The sequence below is a fragment of the Sus scrofa genome, chromosome 12 (genome assembly GCF_000003025.6).
Source record: "Sus scrofa isolate TJ Tabasco breed Duroc chromosome 12, Sscrofa11.1, whole genome shotgun sequence".
NCBI lineage: Eukaryota > Metazoa > Chordata > Mammalia > Artiodactyla > Suidae > Sus > Sus scrofa.
The window spans coordinates 48,525,103-48,549,361 of record NC_010454.4 but is presented as its reverse complement, the minus strand read 5'-3'; the positions used below and the strand labels follow the sequence as shown (position 1 = coordinate 48,549,361).

At 40.1% G+C, this 24,259-nt stretch overlaps 1 protein-coding gene across 6 annotated transcripts in view; it reads left to right on the top strand.

Annotated features, from left to right (window-relative positions):
- METTL16 (methyltransferase like 16) overlaps window positions 1–24,259 on the top strand; it is a 76,000-nt gene that overhangs the window by 17,892 nt on the left and 33,849 nt on the right. For all 6 annotated transcript variants that reach the window (XM_021067620.1, XM_021067622.1, XM_021067619.1 and 3 more), the window contains 4 exons: window positions 5,720–5,919; window positions 9,646–9,786; window positions 12,262–12,377; window positions 16,781–16,923. In XM_021067620.1, the coding sequence (XP_020923279.1) occupies window positions 5,720–5,919; window positions 9,646–9,786; window positions 12,262–12,377; window positions 16,781–16,923 (600 nt within the window). The remainder of the gene's footprint in view (window positions 1–5,719; window positions 5,920–9,645; window positions 9,787–12,261; window positions 12,378–16,780; window positions 16,924–24,259) is intronic.

Genomic DNA, 24,259 nt, shown 5'->3' with positions numbered 1-24,259 from the left:
TAATGCTTTTCCTGCTTCTCAGAAATTTTTTTTTGGTCTTTTTGGGCCACACCATGGCATATGGAGGTTCCCAGGCTAGGAGTCAAATTGGAGCTCCAGCTGCTGGCCTGTGCCATAGCCACACTGGATCCCTTAACCCGCTGATCGAGGCCACGGATCGAACCTGCATCCTCATGGATACTAGTCAGATTCATTTCCACTGCACCACAACAGAAACTTTACGTTGTACTTTGTTTTGATTCTTTTTTTTCTTTACACTGTGCGATCTGGTTTTCACTTCCCTTTCCTTTACCACTTGATTTTTATTTGATTATTTCTCTTACTTTTTCTAGTGTATACCTTCCTAAATGTATATTTGTGTCAGCTTTAGATGAAATCTTTTGATTCCATGTATAAAAGCTGTGGAAATTATATACTTAAGTACCTCTTCCTTTCCTGTTTTCCCTCCTTAATTTTAGTTATGTCTACATTGTCATGGTTTACAAACTTACGTTGTATTATATAGCCACAATACACAGGTGTTTTAATTTTGTTCTCTGGTTAAAAATAGCTTCAGTGCTCATGCTAGTCCTTTTGCCAGTTTCTTCATTTATCTGTTGATTGGTTGAATTTTTTCTCAGGAATTTTTTCATAAGGAATCATAGGAGTTGTGTTCCTTGAATTCTTGTATGCTCAAAATGGTTACCTAGGAGTTTCCTGGTGGCTCAGTGTGTTAAGGCTCTAGCGTTGTCACTGCTGTAGCTCAAGTAGCTGCTGTAGTGTGGGTTTGGTCCCTGGCGTTGTCACTGCTGTAGCTCAAGTAGCTGCTGTAGCGTGGGTTTGGTCCCTGGCCCCAGAACTTCTACATGCTGCAAGTGCGGCCAAAACAAAACAAAACAAAACTATTGTCATTATACTGGAAGTATAATTTGGCTCAGTGTAAAATGGTTAAGTAACACTTTTTTCCCCTAAGGGCCTTATAGTGAGTGTTCTTTTATCTTCTGCTATTAAATAGTGCCGTGTGGAAGTCTGCTGCCTTACCTCCCCCCAACACGTGATTTAATTTTTTTACCTAGCTGTCTAAAGGATTTTTTTCTTTCTTTCTTTTTTTTTTTTTGTCTTTTTGCCATTTCTTTGGGCTGCTTCTGCGGCATATGGAGGTTTCCAGGCTAGGGGTCGAATCGGAGCTGTAGCTGCCAGCCTGTCCTAGAGCCACAGCAATGCAGGATCCAAGCCGCGTCTGCCACCTACACCACAGCTCACAGCAACGCCAGATCCTTAACCCACTGAGCAAGGGCAGGGATCGAACCTGCAACCTCATGGTTTCTAGTCAGATTCGTAAACCACTGCGCCACGATGGGAACTCTGGATTTTTTTCTTTTAATCTTTGAAGTCTAATAACTTTTCTAGGCTATGTATTGGTATCGCTAATTCTATATTGGCTTTTCTAGGGACACAGTGAGTCTTTTGATTTTGGAAAATTATCTTGAATCTTGTCTTTAAATATTTCTCTGTTCTACTCCTTTGGTTCTTTTATTCAGGAACAAAAATGTTTCATCTTTTTTTAACATCTTATTCATTTTCATTTTATTTGTTTATTGAGATACAGTTCACATACTGTAAACTTCACTCTTTATTTATTTATTTTTCTTTTTAGGACTGCACTCACAGCATATGGAAGTTCCCAGTCTAGGGGTCAAATCAGAGCCTCAGCCACCAGCCTGTGCCACAGCCTCAGCAATGCCAGATCCGAGCCACATCTGCAGCCTACACCACAGCTCGGTGCAATGGCAGGTCCTTAACCTACTGAGCAAGGCCAAGGATTCTAGCCACATTTTTTTTTTTTTTGTCTTTTTGCCTTTTCTAGGTCTGAACCCGTGGCATATGGAGGTTCCTAGGCTAGGGGTCCAGTCTGAGCTGTAGCTGCTGGCCTACGCCAGAACCACAGCAACTTGGGATCTGAGCCAATTCTTTGAACTAAACCACAGCTCACAGCAACATCAGATCCTTAACCCACTGAGCAAGGCCAGGGATCAAATCTGCATCCTCATGGATATTACCTGGTTTGTTAACCACTGAGCCGCAACAGGAACTCCACTTCTGCATTTGTTAATTGTTGTTCTGTAAGAGCTGTTCTTTCCATCTCATTTATTTATCCATTTATGTAAGTATAGACTCATGTCATCTTTTATTCCTTAGACTGTGATCCTTTGCTAGCATTTTTCATTCAGATTGTCCCAGATTTGGCCAGTGGAAGCCTGTTCAAGGTGGTCAGTATCCTTTTGACTTTTTCTTACATTTCTTGGAGGTTGTTATATTTTCTGACACAACAGAAAGTTCCAGGCTCATCTTGTACTTTTCCTACTCTAGACCTGGAACAGTCATATATCCAAGAAACTCCAATTCCTTTTTGGTGAAGAGTGGCATTTGGAAACCAAGATCTGAGTATGCTCATTACAGTGGAGTCATTGCTTCCAGGCTTTTATTGTATCTTTTGAGATTCCACTATAGATGTCCTGTTTGCTGTAGATTATATCAAAGTTTCATTCTTAATCTCTTCCATTTTTTTCCCTATAAATTAGTGCCTGGAGGCATTCTCAGAAGTCCCGAGAAAAAGTTGTATTCAAGTATAGAGTGCAATTTTTGAATGGACAAAAACCAAATCTATATTCCTGAAATCTAATCCCACCCATCATCACTCTTTTCACAATTTTTTTTACTATTAATGTTGTATTTTCTAAGCAGTTTTTTTTTAAGTGGGTCATATCATCTAACAACCATCAATTATGTATTCCTTAATATGTGTTCAATATTTTATAGTGTTCAAAATTTATATAAGTATGGTCGATATCAGGTAGCAGAAGAATAAGAATTTGTTATGGGATCAGACTGGAAGATAATGAAAATGTTTACTATTTGGTTATTCTTTCTTTTTTTTTTTTTTTTTTTTTTTTTTTGTCTTTTTTGTTGTTGTTGTTGTTATTTCTTGGGCCGCTCCCGCGGCATATGGAGGTTCCCAGGCTAGGGGTTGAATCGGAGCTGTAGTCGCTGGCCTACACCAGAGCCACAGCAACGCGGGATCCGAGCCACGTCTGCAACCTACACCACAGCTCACGGCAACGCCAGATCGTTAACCCACTGAGCAAGGACAGGGACCGAACCCGCAACCTCATGGTTCCTAGTCGGATTCGTTAACCACTGCGCCACGACGGGAACTCCTGGTTATTCTTTCTGCCTTCATTAACTGTTTCCATGGATTGTTCCATGTCTCTAGTTGTTGTTTTTTGTTTTTGTTTTTTTTTTTTTTTGCTTTTTAGGGCCACACCCGCAACATATGGAGGTTCCCAGGCTATGGGTCTAATTGGAGCTGGAGCCGCCAGCCTACGCCACAGCCACAGCAACGCTAGATCCAAGCCACTTCTTTGACCTATACCACAGCTCACTGCAATGCGGGATCACTAACCCACTGAGTCAGGCCAGGGATCAAACCCGCAACCTCATGGTTCCTAGTCAGATTCGTTTCTGCTGTGCCATGACGGGAACTCCCCGTGTCTCTGTTATTTGCTCTACCAATAGTTAAGTGTCTGCCATTTTACCAGTTCTTAGTATTCTTAGAGCTGTGAAAGTTGACCTGGAAGGACCCTTAAATTATTGTATCTAATCCCTTGATTTTACAGATGAAGAAACTGAGACCTAAGAATTAACGTGACTTTGGGGGGACAGTCTTTAAGGCATTAGCCTGCTGTGGTCCTCTTTGCCTGGCAAAGCAGTAAAGCTATCTTTTTCCCCTTTACCTCCCAAAAGTAAATGAAAAAATAAAAAGAAAGTGACTTGTAAGTCCATGGCTAGTTGCTTGCAGAGCCAAGATTAGATAGTCCAGGTCTGAACTCCCGTACTAGAACATTTTTGCTACGGGTAATGGACGAGCTTAGGTCCATGGTACCTCCCTGAAGTTTCCTTGGTAATGAAACGAATAGCATGCTCTTCCATCTTGGTACTGGGGCATCTGGGCATTGAATTTTTCAAAATGATTGGTCATTTGTTGACCAAGAAGGGAACAGAGAGGAAGATAGGTCAGATCAGAAGTTGCTTTAGGAGAGTCAGCTCTCAACAGATAACTTTAGGGCAGAATTCTGAGCAGACAGTTTCAAGCTCTTCTTACCTTTTGTAGTTTAGTCTCATGTGGTTGGCATTTTGCTCTCCCTTGTTGTTGCCCCATTTATAAAATATAAGGTCTGTTAATTTTCTTTTTAAGATATTCAGTTTAGCAGCATTTTAACATCAAAATAGTTATATTGACACAAGTTCCTTAAAAGTTAAACATAAATATTTCATACATTCCTACATTATTTACTCAAGAGAAATGAAAACACATTGCATGTGAAGACTGGTATGTGAATATTTATAGCGGAATTGTTCACAGTAGACAAAAGTAGAAACAGTCCAAATGTCCATCAAGTGGTAAAGGGGTAAACAAACCACAAATGTGGTTATTCATGCAGTAAATAAACCACAGTGTGGCTATCATTACAGTGGTGTATAATTTGGCCATAAAAAAGCGTGAAGTACTGATGCGTGTTATACCAGGGATGGACCTCACAAACATTGTGCTAAGTGAAAGAATCCAGACACAGGAGTTCCCATTGTGGCTCAGCAGTAATGAACCCAGCTAGTATCCATGAGGATGTGGGTTCAATCCCTGGCCTTCCTCAGTGGGTTAAAGGATCCAGCATTGCTGTGAGTGATGGTGTAGGTTGTGGCTGTGGCTGCTGGCTATAGTTCCTATTTGACCCCTAGCCTGGGAACCTCCATATGTGGCACGTGCGGCCCTAAAAAGACAAAAAAAAAAAAAAAAGAATGCAGACACAAAGACCACATATAATATGATTCATATGTATGAAATGTTCATAAAAGGCAAATCTGTAGAGACAGAAATACATCGGTGGTTGCCTAGAGCTGAGGGTGGGAATGAGGAATGTCTTACAGATGGACATGGGGCTTCTCTTTTGGGGTAATGGAAGTATTCTGCAATCAGATTATAGTGGTGATTGCACAACTCTGTGAATATACCAAAAACCACTGGATCATGTACTTAGAGGTGAATTTATAGTATATAAATTATTACTTCGGAAACCTGCTAAAAATAGTCACATTTACAATTTCATATCTGATATTTGTTACATTTAAGCCTCTTACCCTGTTTTCATTATTAAACATTTATAACTGCTTTCTTTTCACTCTAAGTATGATTTTCAAAGAGTGCTGCCGTCAAATCATGTTAATTGATAACAGTAAAAATAACCAGCAGTTGTACAAGTTAATATGTAGTAGGAATTATGCTATCACTTTTCACACTTTATGTCACAGCAGCTTTATACATAGGTATTATTAGCCCCATTTTACAGCTGAGGAAACAGTGTCTGTCATAGAGGCTAAATAACTTGTCTAAAATCACCTGACTAAGGAGACAATGAGGCAGGAATTGGAATGGAGCTCTTTTGTCCTCTGTGCTCCATGTATGAAAATGTAATATTTTAGGTTGGAAATTTTTACTGCCTGTGATACACTGTGACTGTTAAAACCGTGTGTATGTGCCACAGTGCTGAATGCTCTACATAACTGTTTATATGTGCTCTCCTAGGAAATTCAGATGGATTTTGGTGCTACATGGCTGCTATAGAACTTGTACAGCATAGCTGTTCTTACTAATCAGTTTTACCTCTTTTTCTCCACTTCTCAGTCTGAATTTTAAAGACCCTGAAGCAGTCAGAGCTCTGACTTGTACTCTCCTAAGGGAAGATTTTGGACTTTCCATTGATATTCCATTGGAGAGACTAATTCCCACAGTTCCCTTGAGACTCAACTATATTCATTGGGTAGAAGATCTGATTGGTCATCACGACTCTGACAAAAGTACTCTCCGAAGAGGAATTGACATAGGTATGTGGTTTTAAGTTCTTTTTTGGCTAAACATAAGTTTCATAAATTTTGCAAGGTCTTTGCATAGTCTTTGAAAACTTCTGGGTATTTGTTTTACGAACGAAGCTGGCTACAGATATTATTGTCATTTGGTATACCTGGGCTTTTTCTGTTATCCGTTTCTCTTGAGAAGGGATCATCAGCACCAAATAGGGGGCAAGGGGGGAAAAAAGTCCAGAAGGAAAGTGAGGCTCTTCTTTTCTTAGCTTTCCAGATTACCATGTTGACGTATGTGTCTCTTGGGCATTATTTTTGCTCTGAATTATTTAATGTTAGTATAGTAGTCTCCTTATTGAGATTTTGTGGTGATGGCCATTTAATAAAAGATCATGTGGGCCTGAGTATTTTTAGGAATCTCTTAGACGATTATTCATAGAGAGTATTTAATGCAAAATTAAAGGAAAGAAAAAAGGCCTCGAGTTAAAGACGTCTTATTTTGTCTTTTCTAGAGCCGTACCCGAGGCATATGGAGGTTCCCAGGCTAGAGGTCCAATTGGATCTGTGGCTACCGTCCTATGCCAGAGCCGCAGCAACACCAGATCCGAGTCACGTCTGCGACCTACACCACGGCGCACAGCAACGCCAGATCCTTAACCCACTGAGCGAGGCCAGGGGTCGAACCTGCAACCTCATGGTTCCTAGTCGGATTCGCTAACCACTGAGCCACGACGGGAACTCCAAGTTAAAGATGTCTTCAGTGTAAACTTTTACGGTGGAGAAAACTGTCCAGTTTGGTTCATTTGGGAGAGAGGTAGATAAATAGAAGCAAATGACACCAGCGAATGTTTTGCAATTGTAAACACATTGTATGTTTTTTTATAGCCAGTGTTTTCATTTGATAGGGTTTAAAATATTTTAATTTTAGTCCTTTATAGAAAGAATGAAGAATTGAATTAACAACTCTATGGACTCTATTTCTAAATATAGCATAGTTAATAAGAAGCCCAGTTTCTAAGTAGTAGATGTTCAACTTTGACATTTTGCATTTTCAATCCTCATCCTACCTGACCTCAGCAGCCTCTACTGACCTCTCCTTTCTCCTTTATGCACTCTCCTCCATTGGCTTCCCTGACACCAAACTCTTCTGCTTTTCTTTTTTCGTTTCTAGTGATTCTTCTCTCCTTTTGAGGCTTACTTTCCTGCATCTGGCCATTAAATATTAAGAATCCCTAAAGCTCAGTCTTTAACCTTTTTATTTATTTATTTTTATATTTTTTGCTTTTTAGGGCCGCACCCATGGCATATGGAGGTTTCCAGGCTGGGGGTCTAATTGGAGCTACAGCTGCCGGCCTACACCACAGCCACAGCAACTCGAGATCTGAGCCGCAGACGCTACACCACAGCTCACAGCAAGGCCAGGGATCGAACCTGCAACCTCATGGTTACTAGTTGGATTCATTTCTGCTGCACCACAGCAAGAACTCCAATTTGTTGAAGGTTGATGGAAGAATCGTCATTCTTGTTGATGGATGGAATCATCAGTCTTTCAACATTCAAAATTCTGGCACCCTGTGTGAACTAAGCACTATGTAATGATGGAGTTTAATACAAGTTTCTCTTCTTTTATGTTGATAGCAGATTGGCCGATGGGTTATAAAAAAGCTTAAGAACCTATTTGGGTAGTTCCCGTCATGGCTCATTGGTTAACAAATCCGAGTAGGAACCAGGAGGTTTTGGGTTCGATCCCTGGCCTTGCTCAGTGGGTTAAGGATCCAGCGTTGCCATGAGCTGTGGTGTAGGTTGCAGACGTGACTTGGATCCTGCATTGCTGTGGCTCTGGTGTAGGCTGATGGCTACAGCTCTGATTCGACCCCTAGCCTGGGAACCTCCATATGTCTTGGGATCTGCCCAAGAAAATGGCAAAAAGACCAAAAAAAATAAAAGAACCTATTTGGTACTAATTTATTTTAATTATGCCCCAAACCTTCTAAAATAGCGCTTGGGGATATAGGAGGTTAATGGATTTTAGCTCTTCACAAGGGGCAATGTTGCTAAAATCACAATTCACTCTAATTAGGGTTTTATATAAATTCTTCCCCCAGACACCATCAGTTTGCTCTAATTCTATGATTATACACTTTCCATTTTTATTTATCATTATAAGGATTATTACCCACTTAAAAATGTCACTCAGCTTTCTGAGGGGATTCGAATGTTAGAATGCAGGTCTTTTGATCTTAAGAATTGAGAAACTTGATTTTTGGTGGAGGACAAGTCTTTTACCTGTGTGTGTTACCCTGGTGGCACCTGATCTTCAGACAGCTGAAGGAAAGTATTCTTTTTTTTTTTTTTTTTTTCTTTTTTAAATGAAATTGAGGTATGAAGAAGAGAGAGACAGTTGTGTGAGAATCGAGGGCCTGGGATCTGGTATATATTTTTTTCCCCTACAGAACTGAAGGTGCTGCTTAAATGTCCTTAATTTGTTTATTCTGAATGACTGGCTTGCCAGAATGGCCAGCAGGGCCTAAATAATTCCCTCTCCACCTCCCACATCCCCAAGGCGATGATGCCCAGGACTGTCAGGGCCAGGATGCTATTAGGTAAACATGATAGGAAGTGTCACAATCACTGTGACTGTCAAAGAGCTTAAATGTTCTGGCCGTCAGTTGTTGTCATGTCTTTTACTTGCCTGTTCAGAATGCTTAATGAGGAAACAGGGAGATGAGCCTGGCTTTCTTCTGGGTTGGGAGTGTCACTGGCCTCTAGCTCTTCCTGCCAAATCCTTAGCGGGCTAGACTGGCAGCAAAATGTGGTCAGTGGAAAGCAGGCCTGGAATGGCTGGAATGGGCTGACTCCTTTGGGGCCTCGGAGAAAAACACTGGCTGTTCTTCACATATGCTCTTTAGGATCATGCTGGTGAAGATCAGCCAGTGGTTGTAAATGCAGTTCTGTCTGTGGGTAGCATATAGTCCAGTCTGTGGTTAGAGCTTCTCTATGGAAGTTTAGGACCAAACCCTAATTGCCGTAGATTTTTGCCTGGAGGATCTGCCTCTGAATATCTGCCTTGAAACTGGTAGGGCAAGCCAGTAATTGATGTTTTGAATCTGGATCAGATGTATCCACATCTAAAAAATAAACTCTTTCTTTAGTTTTTTAGGAGGTTTTATTTTTTGTTTTTTTGTCTTGTTTTGTTTTTTTGTTTTTACTTCTTGTTTCCTTCAAGTAACAGCAGATAAATATGTGGGGAATTGAGTGGCTTAAAAGCATAACAATTTTATACTGTATGTATTTTTTTCTGCCTTTGTAGGATGAGATCTATACATTGATCTATTTTAAGATATTACTGTGCTGTTTTAACAGATGACACTGATATCTTTCAAGAAAATCAAATTTTGTGAGATATAAAATGAAGACTTTTTGTAAAGTAAATTAAATTGCTTTGATAATTTTCAGTTAGTCACGTATTCCTTAATCGCTAGCCAGTTATGCATACTTTTACATACAGCATACAAAGAGGACAGCAAAGTTTCTATTCTAGGAAATTCGAATCTAATTATGAAGTAAGACTAAGATGCATGAAATGACTATGGAAGCTGGTAGCCACATTCTGTGTATGATCAGTACCAGCTTACAATTTAAGCTGTTAAGGCCGTAAGAATTCTAAGAAGAGAGGAATGGTGGTTTTGCTTATTGTTCTCACCTCACCCTCAAGTGTGTGCAGTATGTTTTGAATTCTTATTTTACTAGGTACTGGGGCATCCTGCATCTATCCTTTACTCGGAACAACCTTAAACGGCTGGTATTTCCTTGCAACAGAAGTAGATGACATGTGCTTCAACTATGCAAAGAAGAATGTGGAACAGAATAACTTATCTGATCTTATAAAAGGTTAGCTCTGCAGAATAAATATCTCTTTCAAGCTTTGTTTATTAACCTGTGTATCTTTTCTTATTTGTTTGTTTGCTTTTTAGGGCCGTACATGCGACATATGGGGATTCCCAGGCTAGGGGTCTAATCAGAGCTACAGCTGCTGGCCTATCCCAGAGCCACAGCAACGCGTGATCCGAACCGCATCTGCGACCTACACCACAGCTCATAGCAATGCCAGATCCTTAACCCACTGAGCAAGGCCAGGGATCAAACCCGAAACCCCATGGTTCCTAGTCAGATTCGTTTCTGCTGCACCACACAAGAACTCACCGTGTTTCTATTTTAACACATCTCATTATCTTTTGCTTTAACATACACACTTTGATAATTTTTAAAAATCTGGTACATTGTAATTGGGTTGCGGCTTTGTTATCAGAATTAACTAAAAAAAAAAAAAAAAAAAAAAAAAAACAGCAGTAGACACAGTCACTCCTTATAATTTGTGGATTCTGTGTTTATGGATTTACCTACTTGATAAAGTTTGCCTACTTGGGGCTATTTTTAGCCCCCAAATCTATACTGGTGGTACTTTCGTTGTCATTCACAGACATGTACAAAGTGGCAAAAAATTTGAGTCACCCAGCATGCGTGTTTCTGGCTGAAAGTGAACAAGCAATGTCCTGCTCTCTTGTTTCAGCTCTCATGCTGTAAACATGTGTCCTTTTCCTAGTCTATTTAGTACCACTTTTTTTTTTCTTTAAAGTTTCTTACTTTTTCTTGGTAATTTTGCTGTTTACAATGGCCCTAACCATAGTGCTTGAGTGCTTTTGAGTGTTCCTAAGTACTGGAAGGCTGTAATGTGCCTTACAGAGAAAATAATGTGTCAGGTAAGTTCCATTCAGACACATTGTAATACTTTTGGCCATGAGTTCAATGTTGATGCATCAGTGATGTATATTAGATAAGGTTCTTTAAAAAGAAATATGTAACATAAGGATATATATTGCTCAGTTGCTGAAAATGTGACCAGAGGCTCAAAGTTAACCTAACCCTGTATTTCTGTTAGCCAGTGGTTCAGTAGTCACTAATTCATTGTGGTGGTGACTTTATAGAACACAACTACCACTAATAATGAGAACCAACTGGACGTAAAGTAACCTAGTCACCAAGATTTTAAAAAGAAGGAAATCCTGCTACTGACTAAAGTATATTATCTTTTATTTCAGTGCTATATGGAACTGTGCTACAAATAGTCAAATCTCCTTAGTGCTTAGTTACTTTTTATTTTTGTGCTTATTGTATATATAAAGGGCTTTTTTGACGTTAAAGAGACCTTAGCCTTTTCTTACTAAGTTAAACATATCATTGTAAGGGGAGGTACTAATTCATTATTAAAGGGTTTTTTAGTTATCCATTCCCGTATTACAAATTACTCCAAAATCGGGCAGGTGTTTTTTTTGTTTTGTTTTGTTTTGTTTTGTTTTGTTTGGTCTTTTTGTCTTTTCTAGGGCTGCACCCTTGGCATACGAAGGTTCCCAGGCTAGGGGTCTAATCAGAGCTGTAGCCGCCAGCCTACACCAGAACCACAGCAATGCTTGATCTGAGCCACGTCTGCTACCTACACCACAGCTCACGGCAACACCGGATCCTTAACCCACTGAGCGAGGCCAGGGATCGAACGTGTGACGTCATGTTCCTAGTCAGATTCGTTAACCACTGAGCCACAACGGGAACTCTGAGCTTTAAACAATAAACATTTATTATCTCGTAGTTCCTGTGGGTTAAAATATGCCATGGCCTAGCTGGGTGGTTTTGGTCCAGAGTCTTTCATGAGGTTGCAGTCTGAAAGATTGGGGATAGAGATTTGCTTCCAAGATGGCTCACTTACCATGGCTACTGGCAGGAAGCTTTAGTTCATTCCCCTGTGGACCTCTCCTCAGGGCTTCTTGGGCGTTCTTAGAGCATATCACCTGGCTTCTCCCAGAACACATAATTCAAGAGACGGGGCAAGGAGAATGCCATGTTGCTTTTTTATGACCTCACCTCAGGAGTGATATTATGTCACTTCCATCATATTCTCTTTAATAAAAGCGAGTCACTGAGTGAAGCCTTATTCAAGGATAGGAAAATCAAACTTCACCTCTTTTTTTGTGGCTCTTTAGGGCGACACCCACAGCACATGGAGTTTCCTAGGCTAGGTGTTGAGTTGGAGCTGCAGCCATCGGCCTATGCCACAGCCATAGCAACTCGGGATCCAAGCCATGTCTGTGATCTACACTACCTCATGGCAAAGCCACATCCTTAACCCACGGATCGAGGCCAGGGATCAAACCCGAGTCCTCATGGATACTAGTAGGGTTTGTTAACCACTGAGCCATAGGGAACTCCCAAACTTCACCTCTTAAAGGGACTAGTGTCAAAGAATTTGTGAACACATTTGAAAACTACTTCAGTATTAACAGTAGTTAACAGTCTCTACTTCTTTTCTCCTAGTGGTAAAGGTACCACAGAAGACACTCCTGATGGATGCACTTAAAGAAGAATCTGAGATAATCTATGACTTCTGCATGTGCAACCCTCCCTTTTTTGCCAATCAGTTGGAAGCCAAGGTAAAGTATCTTCTGCTTTAAAGTAGTTGAATGTTTATCTAAGTTTCCTTTGTTTGCAAGGATAAGAACAACTTTTTTTTTTTTTGTCTTTTGTCTTTTTAGGGCCGCACCCACGGCATATGGAAGTTCCCAGGCTAGGGGTCGAACCGGAGCTACAGCTGCTGGCCTACACCACAGCCACAGCAATGCCAGATCTGAGCCGCATCTGCGACCTACACCACAGCTCATGGCAAGGCCGGATCCTCAACCCACTGATCGAGGCCAGGGATTGAACCCGCAACCTCATGATTCCTAGTCAGATTTGTTTCCTCTGCGCCACTACGGGAACTCCCAAGAACAACTTTTATTTTGGAAGCTCAATCAGTTAGGATGCTTCTGGTATCAAACACCTGAAAACCCAATTCAGATTGACGTAACAACAAAGAAATTTTATTGGTTTATGTATCTGAGGAATCTAGCAATAGCATGGACTTCAGGAACAGTTTGACCAAGGAGTTCATCATAACATTAAGGCCGAGGCTCTGTTTTTCAGGTTCCCTTTGGCTCTGATTTGGTCCTGGGTTGTTTTTGTTCTCAGGCTGGTTTACTTGTGGCAGAGGGGCAGGGTAAGGAGAGAGTTCCCCAAACCATTGAACATTTGAATTTCTTCTGAGTCTACCAACTTAGGTTACAGTTGCATTGGGCTTCTGGGCTTAAGGAGGAGGTCACTGCTTTTATTGCCACCTATCATTTGATAGGAAAAAGATGTCTGGTTTTGTCTTTCTAACTTAAAATGAAAAATATATTTACTCATGGAAAAAGATATATTGGCTAAAAACAACTAAGCTATTAAAAATCAAAATAACAATAATAATTTTTTTAAAAGGGGTTCCTGTCGAGGCTTAGTGGTTAACGAACCCAACTAGCATCCATGAGGATGCAGGTTCATTCCCTGGCCTCTCTCAGTGGGTTAAGGATCTGGCGTTGCCGTGAGCTGTGGTGTAGGACGCAGACACGGCTGAGATTCCACATTGCTGTGCCTCGGGTGTAGGCCAGCGGCCACAGCTCCAATAGGACGCCTAGCCTGCAACCTCCATATGCCACGGGTGCGGCCCTAAAAGACAAAACAAAATTATTGATTTAAACCTAAGTTTTTCTTTATCCAGAGAAAAATTAATAGAAAGTGAGTAATATTAATCAGAAGGAAATGAATTGTGTATATTTTAAACTTTGAGAGATTAAGGTGTTTTTAGTATCACTCAGACACCCTAAAGTACTATTTATTTACATACTTAAAAACAAAATATATTACAAAAAGTTCCCATGTAGTGCAGCAGGTCAAGGAGCTGGCTTTGTCATAGCTGTGGCACAGGTTGCAACCTGTGGCACGGGTTCCATTCCCTGACCCAGTAACTTCCATGTGCCGAGGGTGTACCCACTCAAAAAAAAATTTCCAGGTAGATTAAATTTTTGGTAGGTGGAAAGTGGACGGAAATTTGTTAGCAATACTAAACCTTTCTAGATTGGAATATGAAGTGAAGCAGGATTTAAGAAATCTAAATTTTAGTCTCTGATGCAGATAAAGTATAAGAACTAGAATAGCCACTTCCTATAGTATATTTTTTAAAACAATATTGAGATACAACATATATATGTATATGTTGAGAGAGAGAAAGATACATTAGAAGTACATATGCCATGAATGTAAACTGGATTTTCCAAAGTGAATGTTCCCATAGAACCAGCATCCAGATGAAGAAATAAGACTATAGCTAACCCCAGAACTAAATATCTTTTTTAAAAAACTTTATTGGAGGATAGTTGACTTAAAATGTGTTAGTCTCAGGTGTACAGTAAAGTGAATCAGTTATACATATACCCATTCTTTTTCAGATTCTTTTCCCATAAAGGTTATTACAGAATGTTGAGTGTATTTCCCTGTGCTATACAGTAGGTCCTTGTTACTTATCTATTTTATATGTAGTAGTGTCATATATGTTAATTCCAACCTCCTAATTTATCCCGCCCCTAACTATCTTTTTATAGAAGCTTTATTGAGATACAATTTACATATTAATTCACCCACCTAATGGGTAGAATCTAATCAGTTTTAGTATGGTCACAGAGTTGTGCAGCCATCACCACAATCAATTTTAGAGCATATTCATCACCCACTCCCCCCCCCAAAAAAAACCCCACATGGCTTAGCAGTTACTCTTGGTTTCCCTACAGCCCCCTAAGTGTTAGGCAACAGTGAGTCTACTTTCTGTTTCTGTGGATTTGCCTGTTTTGGACATTTCATGAAAATGGAGTCATATAGTATCTGGTCTTTTGCAGCTGACTTCTTTCACTGAGCATGATATGTTTTCATGCTTCATCCATATTGTAGCATGTACAGTGCTTTTTTTGTTTTTTGTTTGTTTGCTTATTTGTTTTTTGGTTTTTAGGGCTGCACCTGCAGCATAATGGAAGTTCCTGGGCTAGGGATCTAATCGGAGCTATAGCTGCCAGCCTACACCACAGCCACGGCAACGCCAGATCCAAGCCGCGTCTGTGACCTATGCGGTAGCTCACGGATGCCTGATCCTTAACCCACTGAGTGAGGGCAGGGATTGAACCCACATCCTCATGTATACCAGGTTTGTTACCAACTGAGCCACATCAGGAACTCCCAGTACTTCATTTCATTTCATTGACAAATAATATTCCATTCTATGGAAATACCACATTTTACTGATCCCTTCATTAGTTGATGGACATTTGGGTTTTATTCACTCTTTGGTTATTATGAACAATGCTGCTGTGAGCATTATGTTTGTGTGGAAGTGTTTTCATTTCTCTTAGGTATATACCTAGGAGTGGAATTACTGGGTCATATGGTAACTCTCTGTTTAATTGTTAAGGAACTGCCAGAATGTTTTTTATTTTGTTGCTTATACTTTTGGTGTCATATCTAAGAAGCCATTGCCTAATGCAAGGTAATGAAGACTTATTCCTATGTTTTCTTCTAAGAGTTTTAGTTTCAGCTTCATATATATACATACACCCACACACACATACATAGTTTTTTTTCTTTTATGACTATACCTGCAGCATACGGAAGTTCCCAGGCTAGGGTTCGAATCAGAGCCACAGGTGAGTCCTAAGCCACAGCCATGGCAACACTGAATCCGAGCCACATTTTTGACCTATGCCACAGTTTCAGCAATGCAAGTGGGATCCTTAACCCGCTGAGCAAGGCCAGGGATCGAACCTGCATCCTCACAGAGACAGTGTTGGGTCCTTAACCCATTGAGCCACATCACCAACTCCCTAGCTTGTTTTATTTATTTATTTATTTATTTTGTCTTTTGTCTTTTTTTAGGGCCGCACCCATGGCATATGGAGGTTCCCAGGCTAGGGCTTGAATCAGAGCTGCAGCTGCCAGCCTACACCACAGCCACAGCAACGCAGGATCTGAGCCTCATCTGTGACCAGCATCACAGCTCACGGCAATGCCAGATCCTTAACCCACTGAGTGATGCCAGGGATCAAACCCACATCCTCATGGATATTAGTTGGGTTCGTTAACCACTGAGCCACAACAGGAACTCTCAACTTTTTGTATTTAAATATTTGATCTATTTAAGTTTTTCTTTTTTTTTAAACTATAGTGTGAGATAAGAGTGGATTAAATACTTAAATTTTAAAAGTGAAACCATAGGAGTTCTCTTGTGGATCAGCAGGTTAAGGATCCAGCTACGCCGTCCGTCACTGCAGCAGCTTGGGTCACTGCTGTGGCATGGTTCAGTCCCTTGCCTAAGAACTTCTGCATGCTGCAAGTGTGGCCCAAAAATAAATAAATAAAAGTGAAACCATGAAGTACTAGAAGAAAAGATAGTAAATATTTATCTAATCTTTCTGTGGAATATTTACTGTGTGTGCTATCAAGACAAAACATAAAGAAGTGACAGGAGTTCCTGTCGTGGCGTATTGGGTTAAAAATCTGGCTATAGCGGCTTGGATTGCTGCAGAGGTGAAGGTTTGAGCCCAGCCTGGTGTAGTGAGTTAAAGGATCTCATACTGTCGCAGCTGTGGTGTAGGTCACAGCTGTGGCTCAGATTCAGTCCCGGGCCCAAGAACTTCCATATGCCATAAGTACAGCCATTTTGAAAAACAAGAAGCGACAGAATTAGCTACATAAAAAAGTAAAATATTAATGTTTAATCACAATGATGGAAGGTAAAGACTCAGGGAAGGAATATTTGCATGAATAAAATTGTTTCAAATGCAGTGGTTCTATGATTTTTAAATCCTAAACCTAGCCTAATACTTGGGAACTGAAATTAGGTCTAAGCGTTTTTACTTAGAGCTAGATTACAGTGAAAAACCTGGTCATAAGGTGTAAAGATTTTTCACCAGGGTTTTTTGTTGTTGTTGTTCAGGGAGTAAACTCTCGAAATCCGCGACGACCCCCACCTAGTTCTGTAAATACAGGAGGTATCACCGAGATCATGGCAGAAGGAGGTGAATTGGAGTTTGTTAAAAGGATCATCCACGACAGTTTACAACTTAAAAAAAGATTAAGGTAAGTTGGTTATTACAACATGAGAGTATTTTCCCCCTGTAATTCAGAAAGAAAGCATGTCACTTACAGAAAATGAAATCACAGTGGTCTGAAGAATAAAGAGATAAAAACCAAAAATGTCGTAGATCCTACAGTCTGCAAAGACCCTGTTTATGAGGATGCTCTCATGCCTTTAATTTTTTATTCATTTATTATTATTTTTTAATTGTTATTTCCCCAATACATTTATCATGCTCCATCATAAGTGACTAGACATAGTTCCCAGTGCTACACAGCAGGATCTCATTGCCAGTCCATTCCAAAGGCAGTAGTTTGCATCCATTAACCCCAAGCTCCCAATCCACCCCACACCCTCTCCCTCCCCCTTGGCAACCGCAAATCTATTCTCCAAGTCCATGATTTTCTTTTCTGTGGAAAGGGTCCTTTGTGCTGTATATTAGATTCCAGATATAAGTGGTATCATATGGAATTTGTCTTTCTCTTTCTGACTTACTTCATTTAGTATGAGTCTCTAATTCCATCCATGTTGCTGCAAATGGCATTATTTTGTTCTTTTTTATGGCTGAGTGGTATTCCATTGTGTATATATATCACATCTTCCAATCATCTGTCGATGGACATTTGGGTTGTTTCCATGTCTTGGCTATTGTGAATAGAGCTGCAATGAACATGCGGGTGCACGTGTCTCTTTTAAGTAGAGTTTTGTCCGGATATCTGCCCAAGAGTGGGATTGCTGGGTCATATGGCAGTTCTATGTATAGACTTCTAAGGTACCTCCATACTGTTCTCCATAGTGGCTGTGGCAGCTTACATTCCCACCAACAGTGCAGGAGGGTTCCCTTTTCTCCACACCCCCTCCAGCATTTGTTATTTGTGGACTTCTTAATGATGGCCATTCTGCCTGGTGTGATGTGGTATCTTGTGGTAGTTTTGATTTGCATTTCTCTAATAATCAGTGGTGTTGAGCATTTTTTCATCTGCTTGTTGGCCATCTGTATATCTTCCTTGGAAACATGTCTATTCAGGTCTCATCCCTTTAATTGATTTGTGTTTCCTGTAATCATCTGTGCTACATGGATAGAAAGGAGGAAAATACCATATGATTGTATTGCTCCCATTTGTGTGGTAATATGATGGAACAAAACTATTCAAATATGGCTTTTGATTAGGAAACAGATGGGTTCAGATCTGTCCCATGAACCAGAATAAATTTGCTGCCTAGTCCTTGAAGCAATTTATGTTCTTGGAGTCAGTCTCCCAAACAATGACAGATGTGAGGACGCTGAGCTGTCAAGAACTTAATTAAGGGAAACTGAGATCACTGACCAATTCCAGAGGAGAGTTAAGGCTATTCCTTTTTAAAGGCTAATTATTTCAGACAACACACCTTTCATTAAGCAGCACGAGTACTCAGAGCTATTTGTCTCATTTGACTTCTCACCCTCCCAAGTGATGTAGAAATGATGGATACTGTGAGTTCAAAACTAAAAGGGCTTTCAACCTAGGAGTTAGGTTTGTAGCATAGAGAGGATTTTTTAAAAATTGTGGTAAAATACACGTAACATAAAATTTACTGTCTTAACCATTTGTCGGGGTTGGTATGGTGCCCATGCATGTGGAAGTTCCCGGGCCTGGGATCGAACCCTCACCATAGCAGTGACAGCTCTGGATCCTTAACCTGCTGAGCCACCTGGGAATTCCCCATCTTAATTTAAAGTGTATGGTTCAGGAGTTCCCGTCGTGGCGCAGTGGTTAATGAATCCGACTAGGAACCATGAGGTTGCGGGTTCAATCCCTGCCCTTGCTCAGTGGGTTAACGATCTGGCATTGCCGTGAGCTGTGGTGTAGGTCGCAGACTCGGCTTGGATCCCGCGTTGCTGTGGCTCTGGTGTAGGCCAGTGGCTACAGCTCCAATTCAACCCGTAGCCTGGGAACCTCCATATGTCGCTGGAGCAGCCCAAGAAATGGCAAAAAGACAAAAAAAAATAAAATAAAATAAAATAAAGTGGATGGTTCAGAATTCCTTGGTGGCCTAGCAGTTAAGGATTTGGTGTTGTCACTGCTGTGGTGCGGGTTCTATCCCAGGCCCAGAAACTTCTGCATGCTGTGGGCACAGCCAAAACAAATTGAAAAAGTGTGCAATTCATTAGTATTAATAAGTACATTCATGTTGTTGTGCAGCTGATCTCCAGAACTCTTTCTTCCTGTAAAACTAAAACTATATTCCCGTTAAACAACCACTCCGAACTCCCTCTCTTCCCATAACCCCAGCAACCACCATTCTACTTTCTGTCTCCGAATTTACTGTTCTAATTACCTTACACAAACAGAATCGTATTTGTCCTTTGTGACTGACTTGTTCACTTAACATCATGTCCTCAATATTCATTCATATTATTGCATGTTTTAGGGTTTTCTTTCTTTTTAGGGCTGAATAATATTAACATTCTGTTGTATTTATATAGTATGTTGTATTTATCCATTCTTCTGCTGATGGACACTGGGTTACTTCCACCTTTTGGCAGTCATGGTTGATGTTGCTATGAACAGGATGCACAAATACTTCTTCTTTTTCTTTTTTTTTTTTTTTTTTTTTTTGCTTTTTAGGGCCGTACCCACGGTATATGGAGGTTCCTAGGCTAGAGGTCTAATTGGAGCTACGGCTACTGGCCTACACCACAGCAATGCCAGATCCTTAACCCACTGCATGAGGCCAGGGATCAGACCCCCAACCTCATGGTTACTAGTCGGATTTGTTTCCACGGTGCCATGACAGGAACTCTGAGGGATGTACAAATATTTCTAAAGACACTTCTTTCCATTCTTTTGGATGAATACCCAGAACTAGAGTTGCTAAGTAGGGAAAATTTTATCTTGAATTTATAGGAGTTTAAAGTTACTTATTTTATTAAAAGGCCCAAGTTCCCATTATAGTGCAGTGGAAACGAATCCCACTAGGAGCCCTGAGGTTGCCGGTTTGATCCCTGGTCTTGCTCAGTGGGTTAAGGATCCAACGTTGCCGTGAGCTGTGGTGTAGGTCACAGATGCGACTTGGATCTGGCGTTGCTGTGGCTGTGGGGTAGGCCAGCGGCTACAGCTCTGATTCGACCCCTAGCCCCGGAACCTCCATATGCCGTGGGTACAGCCTTAAAAAGATAAAAAGCAAAAAAAGAATTAAAAGGCCAATTCTAAAATCAAATATCCTAATTTGTTCAATGTTAGTTTATTTAAATATTTATGGAAAGCAGCTAGATTATTGGATCGTCCACTCCTCAAAATTTACATAATATTTAAGCCAAATGTTAATAAATTCTTACCTTAAATTGATTTCTTCAAAGATACATTAGAGTATAAAGAAAAAAAGAGACTTAAGTTATACTGAGCATTGAGAAGAGTCTCAGTAAGTAAAATAAACTGAAAGTAACAGAGCACTGAAACTCATGCAAGAGGTAACCAAGGCCATGTGGCCATTTCATTATTGGTCAGCTTTTGAAGGAACTGGAATCATCCAGGAAAATGGGGAAGGTTGTTTTTTAGGAGGCTTTTAATCAGTCAATTTCTGTTATTTCCAAAGTTCCATTTGAGCTATACTTTAAAGGAATACTCTTCTAAGAGAGAGAAATTGGTCAGGATGTTCCAGGTCCCCTGTACCTGGCTCCGTGGCAGCCCTCAAATTGAGTAAGAGGTGAATGTTTGCCAGGAAGGGTCAGTTGCTGGAGCCCATCCTGTCTCTGGTGAGTCAGCCATTTCGATGTTGGCGTCACATATGGGAAAAGTTGCCCTGTACAGTTCATTTAAGGAAAGAGTTCAGCCGTCTTGTCTGCTCTGTTAGAACTCAGGCAGGTTGCGAGGGAAGATACAAGGAAGAGAGGAAGAATGAAGCGATTCTCACTGAAAAGCAAATAGAGCAGTGTTTTTTGAGAGAGTATTGCACGCAAATACTGTTTACAGTTTTACCTCGTACTCAGGTAACTTTCATTTGTATATATTAACAGTTCATGTCCTCCTGCATATTTTTATAGTTGCATAATGTTTACCCCACTATGTCACTCTCAAATTTTAGGATACTATGGAAATGGCGCATTTTGGAGCTCTGGAAAATAAGGGATTAAAAATAAGTATTTAAACCCTACTTACCTGCTCCTTATCCCTCTTCTTGTTCCTGAAGTGCAGAAATGAAGTCAAATTTGTAACATTATGGAGTGAAATAAGTTAAAGTCGTTGGCCTGACCTCAGTGATGGCACTCTAGATGCCTCACCTCCTTATGATTCGTGCCTCGCCTAAGTCACACTCAGCAGCAACTGTGGTTTTGTATCTGAAGGAATTTTGCAGCCAGAAGGCCCTTGGGAGAGAAAGTTATCCAACCTCGTAGTTGTACAGGTTAGAAATTTGGGACCCGGATCTCCTAATTCTGGTCTTACGCGCTTTCCACCATCCCATGCAGCCTCTGTAGCCCAGCCTGCAGTTCGACTTCTAAGTTCACAGCCTTTTCTTTTCTTTATTGTTGAAGATTAATCGACATATGATATTATTAGACTTTCTGTCGTTGGTGAAGATTTGCAAGTGCTTGTCATCTTTACCTTTTACTTTTTGAGCCTGTGACTTGAGCTTATTATTTATTTATTTATTTATTTATTTATTTATTTTTCCCCACTGTACAGCAAGGGGGTCAGGTTTGAGCTTATTATTTAATAGCATTTTCTCTTTTAGAGACTCACTCATCTAACCTTCTAAATAAATTAGCAGACTTTATAAAACTCCTCATGGTCTGGATTCTACTCTTGTCATTCGTTATTAGGTCTACAGCTGATGCTCTTTATGGCAATGATTTTATGATTTTTCCGGGAACCAGAGTTACAAAGTTCCAATTGAATACTGGTTTCACTCCTTCTTTTTGCCTTTTTTTTTTTTTTTTTTTTTTTTTTTGCCATTTCTGGGGCTGTTCCCTCGGCATGTGGAGGTTCCCAGGCTAGGGGTCTAATCGGAGCTGTAGCCGCAGGCCTACTCTAGAGCCACAGCAACTCGGGATCCGAGCTGCATCTGCAACCTACACCATAGCTCACGGCAACGCCAGATTGTTAACCCACTGAGCAAGGGCAGGGATCAAACCCGCAACCTCATGGTTCCTAGTTGGATTTGTTAACCACTGCGCCACGACGGGAACTCCCCTTTTTGCTTTTTCTTTCCATTCAATACCCCCTGCTAGATCTTGGAAAATTCTTGGGTCTGGGTAAAACCCACATATCTGGTGATGGGTGATAAATTTTGACAGTCTGGGCCTTTTTATAATTTTTTTTTTTTTTTTTTTTCTTTTTTATGGCCACACCTACGTCATGTGGAAGTTCCCAGGTGAGGGGTTGAATCAGAGCTGCAGCTGCTGCCTACACCACAGCCCACAGCAACGCCAGATCCTTAACCACTGATCAAGGCCAGAGATTGAATCTGCCTCATCGTGGATTCTAGTTGGGTTCATTACCAGTTGAGCCACAATGGGAACTCTGCTATTTGGTTTTTTTTTTTAAGCTTAGATGGTGACATAGTTATGGGCTGCTGTAAGTGCTAGTTGCAAGCAACAACTGTAAGTTTCATAACTGAGCTTTTAGTTAATTCTCCAGCTAAAAAATTGTCCAGTTCTACTACAAATTTTGACTTGCCTTTATAAAAGCGTAAGCCTCTTCGTTTTCCTTGTCTGTAAGATTGAGATAATACCTTTTATGGTATTAAATGTTAAAAGAACATAGGAGCCAGCCCAAGCCAAATATAGAACAATATAAGTTTAGAATGAATAATGACAGTAATGGATTATAACCCATTGGATAAAATAAGCGAATGAAATATATAAGAGGGATAGAGGAAAAGCCATTTGTTAAACTAGAATGCCAACTAATACATGTAGAAAGAATAATAAATTTAGAAATATCACCATTTTGCAGTTGTTATAGTAATGATTGATGGAGGAATCAGCAATGGAAATTTTGAAGAGGAACAGAATATTTTCATAGTTTCAAAATATGTTCCCAATTACAAAGAGAACTTTGGTAACTTTATAGTGGAGAGACTGGAGGATACCACCTTGACCAGGTAATCCTCTCCTGATGTGAGTCACCGAGAAGGACAGATAGCACTTGCGTGCTCTTCATGCCCCAAATGTTTAACCTGAATTTGTGAGGAAATTTCAGCGTAACTTGAGGGATTTTGTTAAGACGGTTCTTCAGAAATATTAAGGTCATGAAAGTAAAAAAAGACCATAAAACTGTTCCAGATTGAAAGAGACTAAAGAGACTTGACACGTAAATGAGATACATGATCCTAGATTGGATCTTGCACCAGGGGAGAAAATTGACGTGAAGGACATTATTGGGATAATTGGTGGAATTTGAGTATGGACTGTATCCCAGATAACAGTGTGGTATGAGTGCTAAATTTTCTCAGCTTGATCATTGAGAATGTCCTCATTTATAAGAGAATGTCCTTGTTTTTAAAATGTACATGCCACAATATTTAAGGGTAAAGGGGCATGATGATGTCTGTAGCTAACTCTCAGATGATGTAGGAAAAAAACACACACAGAGCAAGCAGATGGGGGAAGTGCAGTGCCTCTGGTTGAAGAGTACACTGGAATCGTTTGTACTAATCTCGCAATTCCTGTGCATTTGAAATAATTTAAAAATAATTTTTCTTGAAACCTGCTGTCTCTAAGGAATTACTACTAAGTGCTGTAATGAGTGGAGTGCTACTTTCATCATTAAAATAGTATAATGGGCTCAAAGTCTCTTGGGTAACTAGATCTTCCTTTTCATTTTTTTTTTTCCTACTTGCATTTTGATTAGTTGTCACAAGATGTCTGTGGAGAGTAGCCAGGATCTAATGGGTAGGCATTTTTTTTTTTTTTTTAAGTGAAACAAACAGAATTTTTAATACACCCAATTACTTCTGTTTTTTCGCTAAGAAATGTAACTTGCAGAAAATAGTAGGTGTATTGATAAGATTAAATTTTTAAAAGATTCATGATACAGTATTCAACTTACAGTAAAGGTTAAAAGAAATATGAACTCTGCTGTGGCTATTTTAAGTACCAATGACATATGTAATTGTTACAAGCCTTGGTTTTCTAAATATTTACTTCCCTTCATCTCCTGAGGAAATTTATAGCATCATTCTTTTGTCTCTGTTCTGGATCTTTTCTTGGCTTCTGGTGACTCTAATCTAATCTGTTCAGGAATGCTAATTTTAAAGGAAAGATGTTAATTAACCTATTTTATGCTGTTACTGTGTGAGCCCTAATTGCTCTTAATTTCTTTTCTTCCTTCATCTTCTTCCTAACATACCAAAGGC